The sequence below is a fragment of the Schistocerca nitens genome, chromosome 1 (genome assembly GCF_023898315.1).
Source record: "Schistocerca nitens isolate TAMUIC-IGC-003100 chromosome 1, iqSchNite1.1, whole genome shotgun sequence".
Taxonomy (NCBI): domain Eukaryota; kingdom Metazoa; phylum Arthropoda; class Insecta; order Orthoptera; family Acrididae; genus Schistocerca; species Schistocerca nitens.
The window spans coordinates 1,310,331,757-1,310,351,448 of NC_064614.1; the positions used below are offsets into that span (position 1 = coordinate 1,310,331,757).

Below are 19,692 nucleotides of genomic sequence, written 5' to 3' on the forward strand. Positions count from 1 at the left end.
CTGCACGGTTTGTTTTGTTTACAGCAATTTTCATCTTTACATCGTAGAAAACAAATTCGTCAGTAAACAAGGAAATCACTTTGCAGTGTTTTACAAAAAGATATTTCTTTACAGAATAAAGTGTAACAGCTCTGTTGAGTGGTCGAAATCAATACATTGGAAGAACACGCTGATTGGCGCTGGGACCAACTATTTGTTAACAGACAATTTTTTTTGGCAACTTACAGCATATAAATTACTAGCACGAGTAAAAGTTCATAAATATCACTTTTTTTAAGAATCTGCAAACTCTAGAGGCATGTGGTATTCACTTATGAGGAAGAGGTGGCGCCACTGCGTCACTGCTTCCGCCGGGGGAGCAAATGAATGTCTGGACAGGAAATTCAAACAGCGTGAGAGGCGCAGTCTTGGGACCCCCATACGTCAGTTCAGTAATCCAGCCCCACCTAGCGGTTTAGTCCACTCGGTTTCCAAAACTATCTCTCGGTAGCAGTTTGCACTTGTCTCGCGATTGAAAATGTTGACGTGATGCAATGTATCTAACTATCAGTTTGATATAACACCGGTGAGCTAAAAGCCATTTTCTAGTCGTTGTACTATGTCTTTTACCACTGTTGAAATGTAACACATTTTGATATCGTCTGATATCAGTTCTGTGTTGTATTTTGCCGGCCGCAGAGGCCGAGCAGTTCTAGGCGCTTCAGTGCGGAACCGCGCGACTGCTACAGTCGCAGGTTCGAATCCTGCCTCGGGCATGGGTGTGTGTGATGTCCTTAGCTTAGTTAGGTTTAAGTACTTCTAAGTTCCAGGGGACTGATGGCCTCAGATGTTAAGTCCCGTAGTGCTCAGAGCCATTTTTTTTTTGTTGTTGTTGTATTTTGTAGCCTTTGGAGATGACGGGTTGTCGAAACGGGTAAGGTGTTTTTGGAAATAATAAAAGTGTGGTTGAGACACAAGAAATGGCGGCTCCGTGTCACAGCACTTTGATGCGAATTGCAGCTGCCCTTATTACATCACCTGTCACTTCTAGGAGGTAAATGTACCACAACTTTTATACTCAAAACTGAATATCATTTCCATTTCCGAAGAGGAAAATCCCATTTTTTAAAAAAATGCTGGATATTTTGCATGAAAAGATTTTCGATTTTCCCTTTTGTTGCGGAGCAACATGGTGACGACACTACAAATGCCTCGTGCTGTGTATAAGCTGAGAGAGGCGCGGCCGCCCGCCTGCCCGCAGGTGCAGCCTGAAACGCGGGCCGTGATGCGGCTCATCGTGGAGGTGCCGTTCGTGCTGTCGGCCAACATGCACGGCGGCGACCTCGTCGCCAACTACCCGTTCGACTACAGCCGCTCCGGCGCCTCCCAGGAGTACTCCGAGACGCCGGACGACGAGACCTTCAGGTGGGTGCTGGCCGACCTGCCACCTCAGCACAGCGTTCTGTTCTCTCTGTGTTCCCGTTAAGAGGGGGCGCACGGGCGGCAGCCAAAGTCACCCTCCACACACGAGTTGTACACGTCTCACAAAGCAGCCGACATCTGATAGATTTTATTATCGAAAATAAATATTCGTGAAAAATTGTACGTTTTAAATTTTTTAGGCGACTCTAGAAAAGAGGAAAATATGATCAGAGCTTATGATGCTGCTGCAGTGGTAAAACGTGGTGCAGGGGGTGCATAATAAATCGTCGTGTTCAAAATGGAAATGAAATGATGAATCCTACCCTGTAGAACTGCAGGAAGCAACTGACAGCTATTGTGAAGTGGGGGGGGGGATATTGGAGGGAGAAAATTGTGTGGTCGGGTTAGATGGAGCACTGTCGACAGGGTCCAGGAGGACAGTACGTCCGTTGGGGTTGGGTTGTTTGGGGAAGGAGACCAGACAGCGAGGTCATCGGTCTCATCACATTAGGGAAGGATGGGGAAGGAAGTCGGCCGTGCCCTTTCAAAGGAACCACCCCGGCATTTGCCTGGAGATTTAGCGAAATCACGAAAACCTAAATCAGGACGGTCGGACGCGGGATTGAACCGTCGTCCTCCCGGATGCGAGTCCAGTGTCTTACCAGTGCGCCACCTCGCTGGGTAGTACGTCCGTCCCAGGGCGGATTTCATCGTCGGATACGGGGGTCGGTTCAAATTCCGGCGGGAGAGGACGAACGAGGCACGGAAGTGTGCGGAAGGTGGGGGCAGGTGGCCGGCTCAGCCGGGTACCGGGGCTGCTGGGGTACCGTCGTGTGTGCCGGGAGCGGGAAAGGCAGGCGCGCGCGTTACTCTACGATTTTCGAGGAATCTGTAGACACCTGCTCGCTGTCGACATAAGCTAGGACGGGTCAGATGAGCGATTTACAGCTGAGGGCAACGGTAGAAGGATGTAGACACCAGGTGCAGCCTGTTAGCACTTTCCGTTATTTACGAGCTGTGTGTTGGTTCCATATTAATTATTTACTAAGAACTAGTCCTAAAAAGTTTAATGTGTTAGTGATACGAAAGTATCGGCTGCTAGACAGGAAGGTGAGTATTTTAAACTGATTGAGCGGTCCAGCGAAGGACGGTAAACTCCATTTACTCGAAGACTGTGCGAGGTGCCGGCGCTAGCAGTGTATTTAACACTAATTCTTCTAGAATCTTCACATATAAATGATGCTCTAAGCCCCCCTATTCTAACTCCGATTTCTGCTGTTGCACATGGATTAAAAAGAAACGCGAACTGACTGTAATCGACCCTGCAAGTGGAGTAGAAAAAGAGTTTGGCACCTGCAATAATTTAATTCGATAAATAAGTTAAATAAAGGAAAGTTTCATTAACGTAGTGAGAAATGAAAGGGTTGCTCTACCGATTAACAGAATGACAGCTGTGTCCAAAATAACAATATGATTTATTATGACTAAACTCAAAATAATAAACAAAACACATGAAACATTTACAATACATCAAATTGGCTCAAATTGGATACTCAAATAAATGCTGTGAAGCTGAAGTTGTCCCTCAACTAGATTGTGACATTTATGACAAAGTGGTATGTGGAGCCAATTCCTTGCAACTCAAATCTTAAGAGAAACACACAGCCAACCCAACATTAATTGCTGCTACAGTAGTGAGAACTCACACAATGAACACCCAAGACAGAACAAAGTTAGAAAAAGACGAACAGGCACGCTCTGCTGAACTCTGATTATCACCTAGGAAAATCACTAATCTGCCGGTGTTGCGGACATACATTACCAAGCTGTCTTCTTAACTGCAAGAACACGATCTGGCGTACCGGAGGCGATGGCTGGGTGCTTCGACGTCCCATCGTGGTGATGATAATGTGTTCGAGACTGAAGACTTCCTAGCAATACAAATGCGCCTCTGAGGGAGGCGAAGAAGGCTCGCCACACAATCACTGACGGTACAGTGACTGATTTTAAAAAGCGAAGTCACCCAGTAACTCCGATACAGTCAGCTTTAGCCAAAACTGCTCAAGACAGACAACATAGGCCGCTTGTACGCAGAACACTCAATTGCCAACTTAAGCAACTTCGTCAAACAGTTACAATTAAATGAAAGTATATTAGACAGCCAACGGAAGGCAGGCTGTCCAGAGCAGCGAGAGCTCAATCTTGTAACCTACTCCGACCGAAAGGCGAGAGCCGACTCTCACAAGAGCACCCGTACAAACCGAACACAGAACATTCCCGCCCCCACGACAGTGGCCTTCGTTAAATGTTCCAATCAGCAACTCGAAAACCGGCGGAAAATTCCACTCTATTCCCGAAGCACTACCTTTCCGCCAATGGAGATTCTTGGCGCCAATTTCTGCGCCGATTTTGCTACGTCACGGAGCTATGCCCTGAGCAAGCCAATCAGTTACGATTTTGCAGAAAACGCGGGAATTTGTCCGCCAAGACTGCCTGGGAACACAAGTCATTCCCACGCCTCGCTGGTAGCCCGCCAGAAACGGTTTTCACTAAGTTTCTACGAAGTAACGGAATCTCTAGCCCAGCCGCCCCTTCAGGCCCCTGCAGGCGTGTCGCCGCCGCTCTTATGACAATGTCGGCGTCTGGAAAGCACTCACTCGACTCCCTCACACCCGTCGGCTTAACCCTTTCAAGATCAGCAGAACCCGCCTGTCACCGGACCACCTGGGTGACGAGAGATGCTGCGTGGGAAGTCCGCATGTGAATGAATAGCGACTTTTCACTGCATGCCATTAGAGAGGAAGATCGAATTAGTCAGAGAAATGTGAAAGGGGGCCCATGCTACCTGTCAACTGCACATGTTGTACCATTCGCCCAGGAGATTTGAGTGACGTAGGAGCGAGGCACGCAAACTGTTGGATCTGTGTGTGTGCCTGTGTACCTCTTACACAGCGCAGGAGTGTCTTCGTATTGGTGGAATGGTGTCGCCTGGGACGACATTTACGTGTGAAGATTGCAACTGCAGGAAATGACAATTTGCCCCCCTTCTCACACCGTGCGCACTCGACCGGTGTTACGGCGCCGGAGGGGAACCGAGCCAGCTCACGGGAGGGGCAGTTCTCGTCAGGGAGAGTTGTGTGCGGGCCCGCAGGGGCGCTGTCTGTCGTGTGTGGTGGTACACGTGCCACACCAACTGCCACTCCCTGTGTTACGCAGTGCCAGTTAGGCGACCACGGGAGAAGGTGTCTGTCTCATCAAAGCGAATCTTACGTAGTCTTCCTCGAACGCGATACTAGAAGAAGCGGTGACAAACTGGGTGTGCGCCAGCGAGTTGAGTGCGGTCAGTGACTGTCGCTCGCAGGGACGCCGGTCCCTCGGTTATGCCCTGTGCTGGCCTCCTCCTTCTAATTCTGATGATCCACAGGTGTTTGGGGAGAGTGGGTGGCGTGCTCCCTCTTTGCAGTCTCCAGTCCGTCTCCCGCAGTTGTCGCGCACGCCAAGCCCACTGCAGGCAGCGTCGTTCCAGACACACATCGGTCCCACGAATCACGAGCCAGCTTCAACACTGTGAGAAATTTACCTGCAGAAGCAGGCGCTGAAAACTCAGAATACCTCGCAATCTCTTTGTCTGACTCGGATTTTCCTCTGGTTCTTGCTTCATACCACTGCATAACACTTCTCTCACGCATCCTATCTTCCATATGTTCTCACATAAAAAATTTCTGTTTGCTCTTTCTCCGTGTTTTACATTTCTTCCATCTTTTCCTTTTTTTTCTACTACAGTTTTATGTGTCAGCAATACTTTTAAGATGTGTCAAGTAAATCAGATTGGACGAAATGTAATGACTCTGCTGTGACAAACTGAAAATTTGTGCGAGACCGGGAAGTGCGCTAAGAAAGAATAATGTATAAGGCTGGTGGTACAGGCTCAAATTGTTTTCCCAAAGAAATGTTTTCCACTCGTGACATTTCTTAGGCGGAGATCTGCGACGTGGCTTAAGGACGGGCGCTACCTTGTTATCAAACATTGCGTCATTGTTCCTTCAGAATGGCTGGCATGGAGTAACAGAAGAACAGCAGGATATCGAGTGGGGAGTTCCTATTTTGAATGTTGTCACTTTCATATTTCACAGTCACTAAACGGGTCACTCATGTTTCCAAAGTGAATACGAAGTGTAATGAAACCAGTATCCCACCTCCTGCTGATGTCAACACAGAGTAATGAAACCTCAGAGCAGTGTAATGTGTGTACGCTTCACAGCAGTAGTCGACAGTACTTGTGTGTCGTGAGAAATGACTCGTGACCTGACGTGTGTGAGTTGAAAAGCAACCGATTACGGGTATTCGCCACGCTTGCCAAGTCTTTCCTGACGCTTTACAGCGTGCAGCCTGACCGTTTCCCGTCACATCGCCTCGACAGCCCTGGGACGGTGACGGTGTGGGCGCGCCGTCCTGAGCAGCGGCGGCTGTGCTCACCAGAGCCGACGGTGGCCCTCCACCTCGTGGGCGACGCCCGCGGGCCGAGGGGGACGCGGCGCTCGGTCACTACTGTCGGGCCGTCCAGGACTGGCCACATTCTGCTTCAGCTCTCCCACTTCTCACTTCCCCGTGCTCGTCTTGCTTTGCTTCGGATTCCGGAAAATGAATTTGTACCCGAGCTATGCATTCTGCTACGGCTGAAGAAGAATATATCAGGATGAAATTCATTTACACGGATTTTTAAGGCGGGTGTGATCCACCCACTAAGAAGTGACTGTCTAGGAGGTGAATGAACGCAAATCGTAGAGACTGACCGTGGCGCTACAATTTGGATCGAAGTGTAAGAGGCAGTAAGACGGCTGCTGTTGCTGCAGCAAACATTGACATTCATTTGTTCCGGCTTCTACTCGTTTGTTAATTCGCTCTCAACGTAACGATAGTTCGATAAGAGCGTGGGAACTGGGTTCACTTCTAAATGAATAATTACCACCACGCATATGCGTACTGCCCTTGCGCATATACCCCGCTGTACACGGAATACAGTGTCACGATTGGTTCATTATCGTAAAGTGCGTGGAAGTAACAAATGAGCAGTGCTGTTATTAGGTGCTGAATCTCCCCTTACTCTCTCGCCGTAGCTGTGAATTATGCGTGGAGGTGACAGGTTGTTACAGCAATGTAAATGATGGAACGGAAACTCTGTCAAACTGTTAGATTCGTATTAGGGAGGTATGCTCCATTTGGAAAAGAGGTGATGTATTTCCCACGAATCATTATGCTGTTAGCGAAGACTCTGACACTGTACACTGTCGTGTTTCTAGTGTAGTAAGCATAGAGGTAATATACAGGGTGAGGAAAAACTCGCGCACCCGTACTTACTGCCACTCCCCACATACTGGCAATACAAAAATGTCTCTCTCAAAATTTCGTCCTGCTCATATTTCGGACAGTAAATGGACGTTAAAGTATTAAAACATTAGTTGACTTTACAAAGTACTTGTTATGTCATTGACATCGATATTCGTTAAAAAAGTACGTGTGGAATACCAGTTTTCACCGTTTTCAACTTTTCACGTAAAACTCTACACAGATGATACAAGTGGTTTTCCCACGCTCAAGTTTCGCCCCTCTAAAGACATAATTGTCGCTCTTTATCTTCAAATTATGCTGTGCAGGCGATAGGTAGCGTCCTGCTATGCTGCTGATATTGAGAACAATTGTATAAGTAGTGTGATATTCCCGCAAACCGTGTGAAAATAAGTGAAGTATTCGAAATTTTCATACAGTACTTGATGATTTTACTATAAGTGTCGCAAACATTTTTTGGCGTGTAAAATCGGATATTGCAGCTGATATTGGTTTAGAGATCGATAATTAATTCGCTATTGATGAAGCATTTCTCGTCGACAGAGGTCAGAACGTAAATATTGCTGCAGTTCCAGTTTCCGGAGATGGTCACAGCTCGCTGCAGAAGCCACTGCAGCGAGCAGGCTTGGCCCGAAACAGTACCGACAGCGGAGCGGACGCCTCTGTGCCGGGGGAACCAGCCCAGCAGCCCAGTCTACTACGTACACCAACCAGTTCGCAGAGTGGTCGCTGTCCACTGTGGGTGCCGGGGGGGGGGGGGGGGGGGGAGCAGAAGAGTAAGAAGAGCAGCCTCGTGACGTACCTCGCAAGGAACGGGATATCTAGCACTGCGGCTGTATACGGCGGATGTGCTTCTGTTTTTGCGACTTGGGTGTCTTCGCTATATGTCTAGGAGTGCCTGGCGGTCGGTAGCTATATGCAATATGCGGAAGTGATGACAGGAAATTTGTGTTTACTATGGCGTGCTGGTATAATTGTCTATGGTGATACAGCCTGGTTAGAGATCGGTTTCATGGCGAAAAATTCAATCGTTTCTCGACAGTAACATTGCAGTGTTATTGACTGTCTTTGGCAATAGTCTCCATATTCCGTGATATGCAGACCACTTTTACAGGGCTTAACTGTCAGTGCAATATGCCTGCTGTATTTTTTTCCGATGTACGAACAAAAATACTTTGTCTCTGAAGTTCTCGTGATTTGTCCGTCTGTAGAAAGTGGGGGACAGTGCTCGCACACCAGCAACAACATTTTGGGGGGTAACTTCAGTAAGAACCAATCACGATGCTTCATTCACAGGAAGTGAGAGAGCCACAAGACATCCTTTGTGACAGTCTGGTTTGAACAAGACAGGGGCAAAACACGGCATCTGCGGAAAGACCCGTGCCAAAAGAGAGTCACGTGACGTCTTCTTTGTTCGAATCTTCAGAGATAATTGCAGGCAGACTATCCTCCTCTTGTTCAGACAGGTGGGGTGCTGCCTCCACCCACCATTGTGGTTTCAGAGCATCTCCAGATCAGCAGTCGTAGGACACCGAAAATTCCAGCCATTTTTCTCGTCTGTAGGGCAGTGCTTCGAATTCTAGGAGCATCTTTTGGACATCCGATCTGCTGCGTGTCTGTTTTTTTCACGATCTGTTGTGGGTCTCTGATTTTCCCATATGTGCCTAGACACCAGTGAAGAAAGTAAAAATTAAATGCCTTAACAGCCGTGACTCCAGCATAAAATATAAACTAAACTCCTTCAGTGTTTCATTTATTTCGACTTCCAGGTGAAGGGAGCGTCCTATGCAGAGGATCTGTTTCCTTTGAGTCCGTCTCCTACTAGTTTCGAGTGGTTTTCTGAATTTTTTTCCGGCACGATAGCACCAGCTGTGTGACGCCGTCAATTCTGACCCGTACCTCGACTACAGGCACTTGTCGCGTAGCTCTGTGCGTGTACAGGGCGACAGTCATTCAACTGTATGAAAAAAAAATGGAAATTAGTTACAAACTGAGGCGTCCACACTTTATTCAACACGTAAACGTGACTGCAGGTACTCGGACGTAGGTTACGACATGTTCGATGTGCTTGCCATCATTGGCGGTGATGTAGCGCAGGCGAATAGCGAAATTTTGCACCGTCTGCACAAGTGTCGGAACATCGATGCTGTCGATGACCTCCTGAATGGCTCTTTTCAGCTCGCCAATGGTTTTGGGTTTCTTGCTGTACACCTTGTCTAAAGACGAGGCCCCACAAAAACGAGTCGTATGTGTTCAGATCCGGAGAATATGGCGGCCAATAGAGACCCATGCCACTGGCCTCTGGGTAGCCCACAGTCAGAATGCGGTCCCCAAAGTGCTCCTCCACGACACATCAAATACTCTCTTGCTTCGCTGTGGTCGAGCTCCATCTTACACGAACCATATCTTCTCGAAATCAGAGTCACTTTGGATAATGGGGATGGAATAATCTTACAAAACTTCACGTACCGTTCAGCAGTGACCGTGCCATCAAGGAATATCGCACCGATTATCCCGTGACTGGACACTGCACACCACACAGTCATCCGTTGAGGGTGAGGAGACTTCTCGACTGCGAAATGCGGACTCTCCGTGCCCCAAATGCGCCAGTTTTGCTGATTGACGAATCAGTCCAAATGAAGGTGAGGTTCGTCGCTAAAACCAAGCCGTATTCACACCAAAGTCCTGTTCGTTAACTCTTTAGACAAAATAGTATTGGCGAAACACAACCTCTGTTCCACGGCCCTGGTGCTCAGTGGCTGACGGGTTTGAATTTTGTGTGGGAAGAGATGCAGGCCTTCAGCAGCAATTTTTCACAGTGTCTGCTGGTTGCCCCCCCCCCCCCCCCTCTGTTGTCTAGCTCATCTGATGTGTTTCCTGGGCTGGTTCGAAACGCAGCGCGTGTCTGCTCGATGTTTTCAGGCGTTTTCATCCGTTTCAGACGACCGACATTGCCAACACTGTCCTCACGAACACTTCCCGTTCTCTGAAACTTGTGAATCAAATTCTTGATTGTTAACACATTTGGAATGGTTGTCTTCAGCTTGAACTCGGTCACAAACTTCCTTGAGTCGTGGCTGGGCTGTTTTTGCTCGCATAGTATGTCTTCACTAGCGCTGTAAGCTGAGGCATGCTGAACCGTGACATTTTTACAATCAAATGGTCCATAATAACAAGGCCCGTACGCATGCTAATACTAACTCCCATCGTGCCCCGCGGCCAATCGTGTAGTTTGGACGTCATAATGCGAACTGTTCAGAAGTTATGACAACTTTATTTCATCTAGTTCAATAATTGACACCTGGTAGGTATATAGTTAGGTGCGATCTTTACTTCAGTGTATCTCTGAAAATCAGTGAAGTACACTGACCTGACCGTCCTCTCTGACACCTGGGCAGAGACTGACCATTTCATGACACTGGCTCGAGAGAGGTGTTGGTGGTGGGGGGCGGATGACGTCATGGGAGTGGGGTAGGGAGGCGGGGGAGGAGGGGGGAGGCCAACACAGCCCTCTGGTGGATGTAGTGCAAACTAGCTCACTCAATCCCTGCACATCGAGGTGAACGCACGCATCCCCGAGTTAGGTTACTCGAGGTAGTTCAATTTAGCTGTAAATAAATTATTAAATAAACAAGTGAAATACCCTGCCTACCTCTCCAGCACATACTACCACAATTTCTTTACATTTCCACTAATTAGGTTGGCCCAGCCGACCTTTTCCTGCCACTTCCAGGGGTGATATGATAGGAGTGGTGTGAGAAGGAGAAGCTAGGTTAGTGGAGGCGGGGCCAACTGTCCTAAGTTCTGCCAAAATTTCGCACCATTTGCAGGGGATGAAGGGAAGTGTGATGTCATTGGGGTAGGGAAAACCCAGCTGCCATTTTGAATAAGTTATGTGTCGTCGTACCTCCTTCGTGTTACTGCTTGTAGGAAGGAAAATGTTTCGTTATGCGATAACGCTGTATCTGATTTTTTAATCATTTTTTGAAGCAAGATTTATACAAAAAGTTGTACCCATTTTCAAAACTTACTTTGCACACTTAATTGTAAAATATTCTCTGTTGTAATACATGTTGTTGTTTTTGTTCTTGTTGTTTTGGTCTTCAGTCCTGAGACTGGTTTGATGCAGCTCTCCATGCTACTCTATCCTGTGAAAGCTTCTTCATCTCCCAGTACTTAATGCAACCTACATCCTTCTGAATCTGCTTAGTGTATTGATCTCTTGATCTCCCTCTACGATTTTTACCCTCCACGCTGTCCTCCAGTACTAAATTGGTGATCCCTTGATGCCTCAGAACATGTCCTACCAACCGATCCCTTCTTCTAGTCAAGTTGTGCCACAAACTCCTCTTCTCCCCAATTCTGTTGAATACCACCTCATTAGTTATGTGATCTACCCATCTAATCTTCAGCATTCTTCTGTAGCACCACATTTCGAAAGCTTCTGTTCTCTTCTTGTCTAAACTATTTATCGTCCATTTTTCACTTCCATACATGGCTACACTCCGTACAAATACTTTCAGAAACGACTTCCTGACACTTATATCTATACTCGATGTTAACAAATTTCTCTTCTTCAGAAAAGCTTTCCTTGCCATTGCCAGTCTACATTTTATATCCTCTCTACTTCGACCATCATCAGTTATTTTGCTCCCCAAATAGCAAAACTCCTTTACTACTTTAAGTGCCTCATTTCCCAATCTAATTCCCGCAACCGTAACCCGACTTAATTCGACTACATTCCATTATCCTTGTTTTGCTTTTGTTGATGTTCATCTTATACCCTCCTTTCAAGACACTCTCCATTTCGTTCAAGTGCTCTTCCAAGTCCTTTGCTGTCTCCGACAGAATTCCAATGTCATTGGCGAACCTCAAAGTTTTTATTTCTTCTCCATGGATTTTAATACCTACTCCGAATTTTTCTTTCGTTTCCTTTACTGCTTGCTCAATATACAGATTGAAAAGCATCGGGGAGAGGCTACAACCCTGTCTCACTCCCTTTCCAACCACTGCTTCCCTTTCATGTCCCTCGACTCTTATAACTGCCATCTGGTTTCTGTACAAATCGTAAATAGCCTTTCGCTCTCTGTATTTTACCCCTGTCTCCTTCAGAATTTCAAAGAGAGTATTCCAGTCAACATTATTGTCAAAAGCTTTCTCTAATGCTAGGAACGTAGGTTTGCCTTTCCTTAATCATTCTTCTAAGATGAGTCGTAGGGTCAGTATTGCCACACGTGTTCCAACATTTCTACGGAATCCAAACAGATCTTCCCCGAGGACGGCTTCTACCAGTTTTTCCATTCATCTATAAAGAATGTAATTTGCAGCTGTGACTTATTAAACTGATAGTTTGGTAATTTTCACGTCTGTCAACACCTGATTTCTTTGGAATTGAATTATACTCTTCTTGAAGTCTGAGGGTACTTCGCCTGTCTCATACATCTTGCTCGCCAGATGGTAGAGTTTTGTCAGGACTGGCTCTCCCAAGCCCGTCAATAATTCTAATGGAATGTTGTCTACTCCCAGGGCCTTGTTTCGACTTAGGTCTTTCAGTGCTCTGTCAAACTTTTCACGCAGTATCATATCTCTCATTTCATCTTCATCTACATCCTCTTCCATTTCCATAATATTGTCCTCAAGAACATCACCCCTGTATAGACCCTCTATATACTCCTTCCACCTTTCGGCTTTCCCCTGTTTGCTTAGAACTGGGTTTCCATCTGAGCTCTTGATATTCATACAAGTGGTTCTCTTCTCTCCAAAGGTCTCTTTAATTTTCCTGTAGGCAGTATCTATCTTACCCCTAGTGAGATAAGCCTCTACATCCTTACATCTGTCCTCTAGCCATCCCTGCTTAGCCATTTTGCACTTCCTGTTGAACTCAGTTTTGAGATGTAGGTATTCTTTTTTGCCTGCTTCATTTACTGCATTTTTGTATTTTCTCCTTTCATCAATTAAATGCATTATCTCTTCTGTTACCCAAGGATTTCTACTAGCCCTCGTCTTTTTACCTACTTGATCCTCTGCTGCCTTCACTATTTCATCCCTCAAAGCTACCCATTCTTCTTCTACTGTATTTCGTTCCCCCATTCCTGTCAATTGTTCCCTTATGCTCTCCCTGAAACTCTGTACAACCTCTGGTTTATTCAGTTTATCCAGGTCCCATCTCCTTAAATTCCCACCTTTTTGCAGTTTCTTCAGTTTTAATCTACAGTTCATAAGCAATAGATTGTGAACAGAATCCACATCTGCCCCTGGAAATGCCTTACGATTTAAAACCTGGTTCCTAAATCTCTGTCTTACCATTATATAATCTATCTGAAACCTATTAGTATCTCCAGGGTTCTTCCATGTATACAACCTTCTCTCATGATTCTTGAACCAAGTGTTAGCTATGATTAAGTTATGCTCTGTGCAAAATTCTACCAGGCGGCTTCTTCTTTCATTTCTTAGCCTCAATTCATATTCACCTACTACGTTTCCTTCTCTCCCTTTTCCTACTGTCGAATTCCAGTCACCCATGACTATTAAATTTTCGTCTGCCTTCACTATCTGAATAATTTCTTTTATCTCATCATACATTTCATCAATTTCTTCGTCATCTGTATAGCTAGTTGGCATATAAACTTGTACTACTGTAGTAGGCGTGGGCTTCGTATCTATCTTGGCCACAATAATGCGTTCACTATGCTGTTTGTAGTAGCTTACCCGCATTGCTATTTTTTATTCATTATTAAACCTACTCGTGCATTACCCGTATTTGATTTTGTATTTATAACCCTGTATTCACCTGACCAAAAGTGTTGTTCCTCCTGCCACCGAACTTCACTAATTCCCTCTATATCTCACTTTAACGTATCCATTTCCCTTTTTAAATTTTCTAACCTACCTGCCCGATTAAGGGATCTGACATTCCATACATAGTAAAATGATAATTCAATAATTACCATTAAAATAACATTAATGGTATCAGTCATGCAGTGAAATATAACAAATCAATGACATTTGTCTGCAGCTTACTGTTCCCTGTGACGGATAGATTTTTATATGCTTATATACATTTTTCGTTCTCTATTTTGTAAACACATGTGAAAAGAAGTCAAAGAATTTCAAATGCTACCTTTCTGCAAATACACAGTTATTATTGCTTCAAAGGAGATACAAAGCCATTATATTACTGTATCGTTTGCAAAACAAATATTTGCGAATATGCCAATGTGGACTGTGTTATCAAATGGTTGCACTGTTAAGTATTTGTTTCTTCAGGAAAAAAATCACCTTTTAAAATTACTGAAAAAATTGTGTCTTCTAAGCGCTGTTCAATCAACATGTTTTCAGAAGACTTTAATTTGTGTAACATTATTTCTAACTGCTCTAGTAGATCAAGTTTTTACACGCTTTCTGCGTCAGTTAAGGTACATGTGGTTGGCTATTGTGGATCCGTCAAAGTTGTTCAATCTAAAAGCATCAGCGTCTTGCAAACACAGTACAAAGAATAAAACAAATATTTAATAGTGCAACTATTCGATTACATAATCCATATTGACCTATTCGCAGATACTGTTTTGTAAATGATATCCTGTATAACTAATAATATAATGGCTTTGCTTCTGCCTTTAAATAATAACATTTGTGTATTTGTAAAAATGCAGTATTTTTACATTTTAAACGCCTTGACTTGTTTCGACTTGTGTGCTATAGAACGAAAAGTGTATAGAAACATATAAACACGTTTATTCACATTGTGCTTCAGAAATCGTATGTGCTTCACTGGAAATAGTAAGCTATTTTTCAATTTGTATTAATTTTGTAAACCTATATTTACAATGTACCGGCTTTGTTAATCTTACAAGGACCAGAGTTAATCTAAATCTGGAAAAATAATCGTCGTAGATGGTGGAAGCACTTGAAGCACCCCAGGTCTCGAAATGCATCGTACATTGAAATGATTGTGACTGAAGACGGTTGTTCTTTATTTTACGAAAGTAATACAGTCACAGAATAAATACTAATAGAAATGGATGAAACTGAGAAATATATCTCGGAAACCAAATAGTCAAAGAGATTTGATGTAGTGTAGTACCGGCGTCGTGCAAGGCAGCTGCTCGCTATTGGATTCGAGGTCTGCCACGGGCTTGTGAAGTTGCCGCGGTGCCGACGAACTCTGCTGGCACGGGCTGGCGGCAGCGCCACAGACTCAGCTCCTGCCGGGCCTGTCTCAGTCCGACAGGTTGATGGTCTGCTCCGCTTGTAGCTGCTCACAGACCAATACAAAGTCCAGTGATCCGTGTTTACGTGTGCAACACGAGAAATTGTTTGTAATGTCTCGACGGTCATCTCAGAAAAATAAATATTATGCGTCAAAATGTGTGTACACGCGGAGTTTGTTCCCTCTTAGAGCGGTATGTTGGCTCGCTTCTGCAGCGTCACAGTTGTCTGGGCTGTGTCCGTGGCAGCAAGTAGTGCTCTACCGACGAAGATGAGTGTACTCTGCAGGAATGTGACAAATCGGACCCCGCACTCTGTGTACTTTATTCTGGTGGTCACGAATCGAAAGATCGACGCTGCCCCAAGTATGACATACTAAACGGATCACGCCATTCCAGGGCATCACTTTCAGTCTAGCTGTGGACGGGTTGCTGTCATTGTGGTCTTCTGATGCAGTACTACGTGCTACTCTATCGTCTGGCTCCTCGTTTCCGAGTGACAAATGCAACCAACCTACATACTTTGGAACCTGCTTACTGTGTGTTCTTCCCATGCCCTCCTTCTACAATTTCACACCCCACAGTTCCGTCCACTACTAAATAGGTGATCCGTCGGCGTCTCGTAAAGTGTCGTGTAAACTGGTCCTTTCGTTTAGTCAGGTTGTGCCACAAATTCCTGTTCTCCTCAGTTCCGTTCAGTACCCCCTCATTAAAAATTTTGTAAATTTGTGGTAAGCTCCTATGGGACCAAACTGCTGCGGTTATCGGTCCCTAGGCTTACACACTACTTAAGCTAACTTACTAGAACTAAGAAAAACACACACACCCGTGCTCGAGGGGGGACTCGAACCTCCGACGGCGGGAGCCGCGCGAACCGTGGCAAGGCGCCCCGGACCGCGCGGCTACCCAGGGCGGCTCCTCCTCACCACCCATCTTCAGCATTCTTCTGTAACATCACATTTCAAAATTCCCTTTCTCGTGTCTTCTCTGGCGTGTATCGTCCACGTTTCACTTCCATACGTGGCTACGCTGGAGACAAATACATTCAGAAAAGACTTTCTAAAACTTAAAGCTGTATTGGATGTTAACAAATTTCTCTTCTTCAGAAACGCTGTTCTTGTCAGTAGAGTCTACATTTTATATCCTCTCTGCTTCAGCCACCATCAGTTATTTTTCTGCTCAAATAACGAGAATCATGCACTGCTGTAAGTGTGTCGTTTGCTAGTCTAGTTCCCTCAGCGGCGTCTGATATAAATCCACTACCTCTGATTATCTTTATTTTGCTTTTGTTGATTTGATCTTATACCCTCTTCTGAAGACACTACGCATTCCGCTCAGCTGCTCCTCCAAGTTCTTTGCTGTCTGACGGGACTACACCGTCATTGGCAGACCTCAAAGCTTTGTCTCACTCACTTCTCAACCACTGCTTCCCTTTTATGTGCCTCGAGTCTTAGGATTGCCATCTGATTTCTGTACAAGTTGTAAATACCGTTTCGCTGCCTGTATTTTATTGCGGATACCTTCGGAATTCCTAGGAGTATATTCCAGCGAACATCGTCAAAACGTTTCTGTAACAACAAATGCTATAAATGCGGGTTTTACCTTTCGTCGACTTATCTTCTAAGAGAAGTCGTAGAGTCAGTATTGTTTCGCGTGTTGCTACATTTCTCCGGAATCCAAACTAATCTTCCCTGATGTTGGCTTCTACCAGATTTTTTAATGTTCTGTAAATACCTCTACTTCGTGTCGGTATTCTACGATCACAGTTCGGTAATATTGACACCTGTCAACACCTGCTTTCTTAGGAATTGGAATTATTATATTCTTCTCGACGTCTGAGGGTATTTCGCTCGTCTAATACAATTTGCACACCAGGTGGAATGGTTTAGTCGCGGCTGACTTCCCCAGAGGTGTCATTGATTCTGGAGGAATGTCGTCTGCTTCCTTGGTGTTGTTTCCACTTTTCGAGTTCTTTTACTGCTGTGTCGAATTATTCTCTCAGTATCGTATCTTCCCTTTCTGTAATACGACACTGAAGATCATTTCGGTTGTACACGTGCTCTGTAGATTCCTGCCACTTTTCAGCTTTCTCTTTTTTGCTCAGTACTGGTTTTCCATCCGAGCTCTCGATAATGCAGGAGAGCTGCGTGCCCCTCGCTTCCAGCCGTCGACAGCACCGGCTGATGTGCTCGACAGCTGGGACAGTGACACTTAGGCGAACGTAGCCGCGCAGGCTGGCGGCGCCCCGCTGTCTCAGTGTACATGTAAAAAATAGAGTACTTACATTTGTGGTACGTCACCGAGAGTGTAACAGTCGCTCCCAGCTGAAGGCGGTAGCCGCAGCTGGTAGGACCGGCAGTTGCACGCGCTGTGACGTACGCCACGGGGCCGTGCATGCTCCACGTGGGCAGCCGTCTGTCCCACAGCACACAGTACAACACGTGTCAGAAACAGCACAGCGTGACTCCGACAGGCACGCACCGCACCGCACCGCACACACGTCAGGCATCTGAGAGAGAGCAAATTAGCGACGCACTTGTTAACACTTTCCTAGATGTAACACTATTAGCGTTGCAGCAAGTGAACCCAGCTATACATTGAGAACAACCGACGTAGTACAGTGCTGCAAAACGCCTGAGTGTCACTTCCCTTAGGGCGACTGTCAGTATTAATGATGAGATACTTTAATGGTACTGTGAAATGGAATACGCATTTGTTAAGTTCAGAGGAAGACTGTCTACCTGCAATTGTTTAAACATAAAATATATTCGTACGTACCAGTTCAGAAACGTGGATAAAACGGGGTACGGAGCGATAAGTAAAAGTCAGATGGATGGCTACTGGGGTGCACCACCCTTATAAAAATGGTACATTTTTCAGCTACGGCATTAAATTTTCAAAGCAGTTTCGTAGAGGCCCGTGGGACCAGTGTCCATACGAGATATTTTATCGGTCGTTTTGTTGCCGTTGCTCCGCCGCAGCCCCTACGCTTGGCTCCAGTTTGCGCCCTCTTCGTGTCCGCAGGCACCTGGCGCTCTCGTACGCGGAGCAGCACGCCACCATGGCCAACCGCAGCCGCCCCGGCTGCGACAGGGGCGACGACTTCAGCTTCGGCAAGCAGGGCGGCATCACCAACGGCGCCGCCTGGTACAGCGTCCAGGGAGGTGAGTAGCTGACAAATCACCTGCACAACTGCTTCTCGCTTACTTTTCATTTCGGTGTGTCTCCTTCCTATTCGTTAATTTTCAGCTCGGTGGTGGTCACCATCTAGAGAGGTTTGTCAGTATCGAGGACGACGCCGTCGACCCTTCTGAGGCGTTTATTTATTTCTGACCTCAGGCACATTCGTACATCGAAGTAGCTTAGTTTGGTGTGCCATAATGATTAAACCACAAGTATACGACAAGTTATGTACATCCCTAGTTGCAACTAGAGACAGAACTATCTGCTACTATGTCTATTAAATTTTCCCGGACCAGTTGTCGGTCACAGAGAGGTGAGTTCTGCAGTGTGGCACTTTTCAGTCGGCACAACTCTCTTCATTTCGGCAGAATCGTGATGTCAGCTTTTGTTTCTGGTACGAAGGACATTCACAGGTCCAGTGTCCGTTCGCACGAGAAAAGACAGTCTAGCGATTTACAGTCAGAGGCCTTTCAAAAAGAATGGCAGTGGCGGCAGAAAGCGATGAGAATTCTCAGCCACATTAGCGATGGGAGTATTGGAACGAAGCCGCTCTCATTCCGAAGTACCGTTATCCCAGATGGCGGCGATGACGTCATCCGAGATGGTGGCTGTGGCGCCAATCGAGATTTCGCATTTTGGCGGGAATTTTGAATTTTGGTGGGAAAGTGCCACGCCCCCCTCCTCCAGAAGATGGCCCGAAGTTCAAATTCCAGCAGGATAATGCACCACACCACTCTTATCTACACTAAGTAAAGAAAATGGCGGTAAAATAGTACTTGTCTTTATTATTTAACCAATTTGAAGCAGGTGTCTTCCCCACTGGCTGTGGACTCCAACTGCCACCACAGGGCGCTCTCCTGGTGTCAGGTGGTGACGGCGGCACGCAGTGTGTCCATCACGAGCTCCAGAGCCCAGAGGGCGCTACCGTGACGACACGAGGTCGTCTGCTATCTCTGTAACGCCGCGTCAGCGAGCGACTGATAACGCCACAGCCTCAGACCCGCACCTTAATAGTCGCACCGCACACAGCCTTCTGTAAATATGCTAACGAATTTAAATGAACACAAGTGACACCAACATTGCGCATCTAACCTATCAATTACCTAACTACTCAATTCCATTTCAGTTTTAATCATATTCATAACTCAATTTACAATTCCAATATTCAATGATCAAACGAGAAGTTCCACATTTTTCCACTATCAGCGCGGTGTTCATTCGTGACCTAGCACCCCCCCTCCCCACCCCCACCCTTAGAATGCTGCACTCCTGTTCGATACTGCATTAGTCACGTGATTCGACTTCATAGAACCTAGGACCTGGAATCAACCATCCGCCACATCCCCCCACCAGCCCATGTTGTCGGGCTAACGTGTACTAACGTGCATAGTGCATGACGTAATCCAAGATGGTGGGGCAAAGTGGCGGGGAAACGACTCTCTCTATTAAGGGCATAACTTTTTATTTTCCAGTCAATGTCTTCACCACAAGATCTAGACTCCAACTGACCTACTACACATTACTGCCACCACAGAGTACTGTCATCCCTCCTTTG

At 46.0% G+C, this 19,692-nt stretch overlaps 1 protein-coding gene across 3 annotated transcripts in view; it reads left to right on the plus strand.

Annotated features, from left to right (window-relative positions):
* LOC126202832 (carboxypeptidase E-like) overlaps nucleotides 1–19,692 on the plus strand; it is a 493,528-nt gene that overhangs the window by 350,399 nt on the left and 123,437 nt on the right. For all 3 annotated transcript variants that reach the window (XM_049936897.1, XM_049936898.1, XM_049936899.1), the window contains 2 exons: nucleotides 1,241–1,404; nucleotides 17,979–18,118. In XM_049936897.1, the coding sequence (XP_049792854.1) occupies nucleotides 1,241–1,404; nucleotides 17,979–18,118 (304 nt within the window). The remainder of the gene's footprint in view (nucleotides 1–1,240; nucleotides 1,405–17,978; nucleotides 18,119–19,692) is intronic.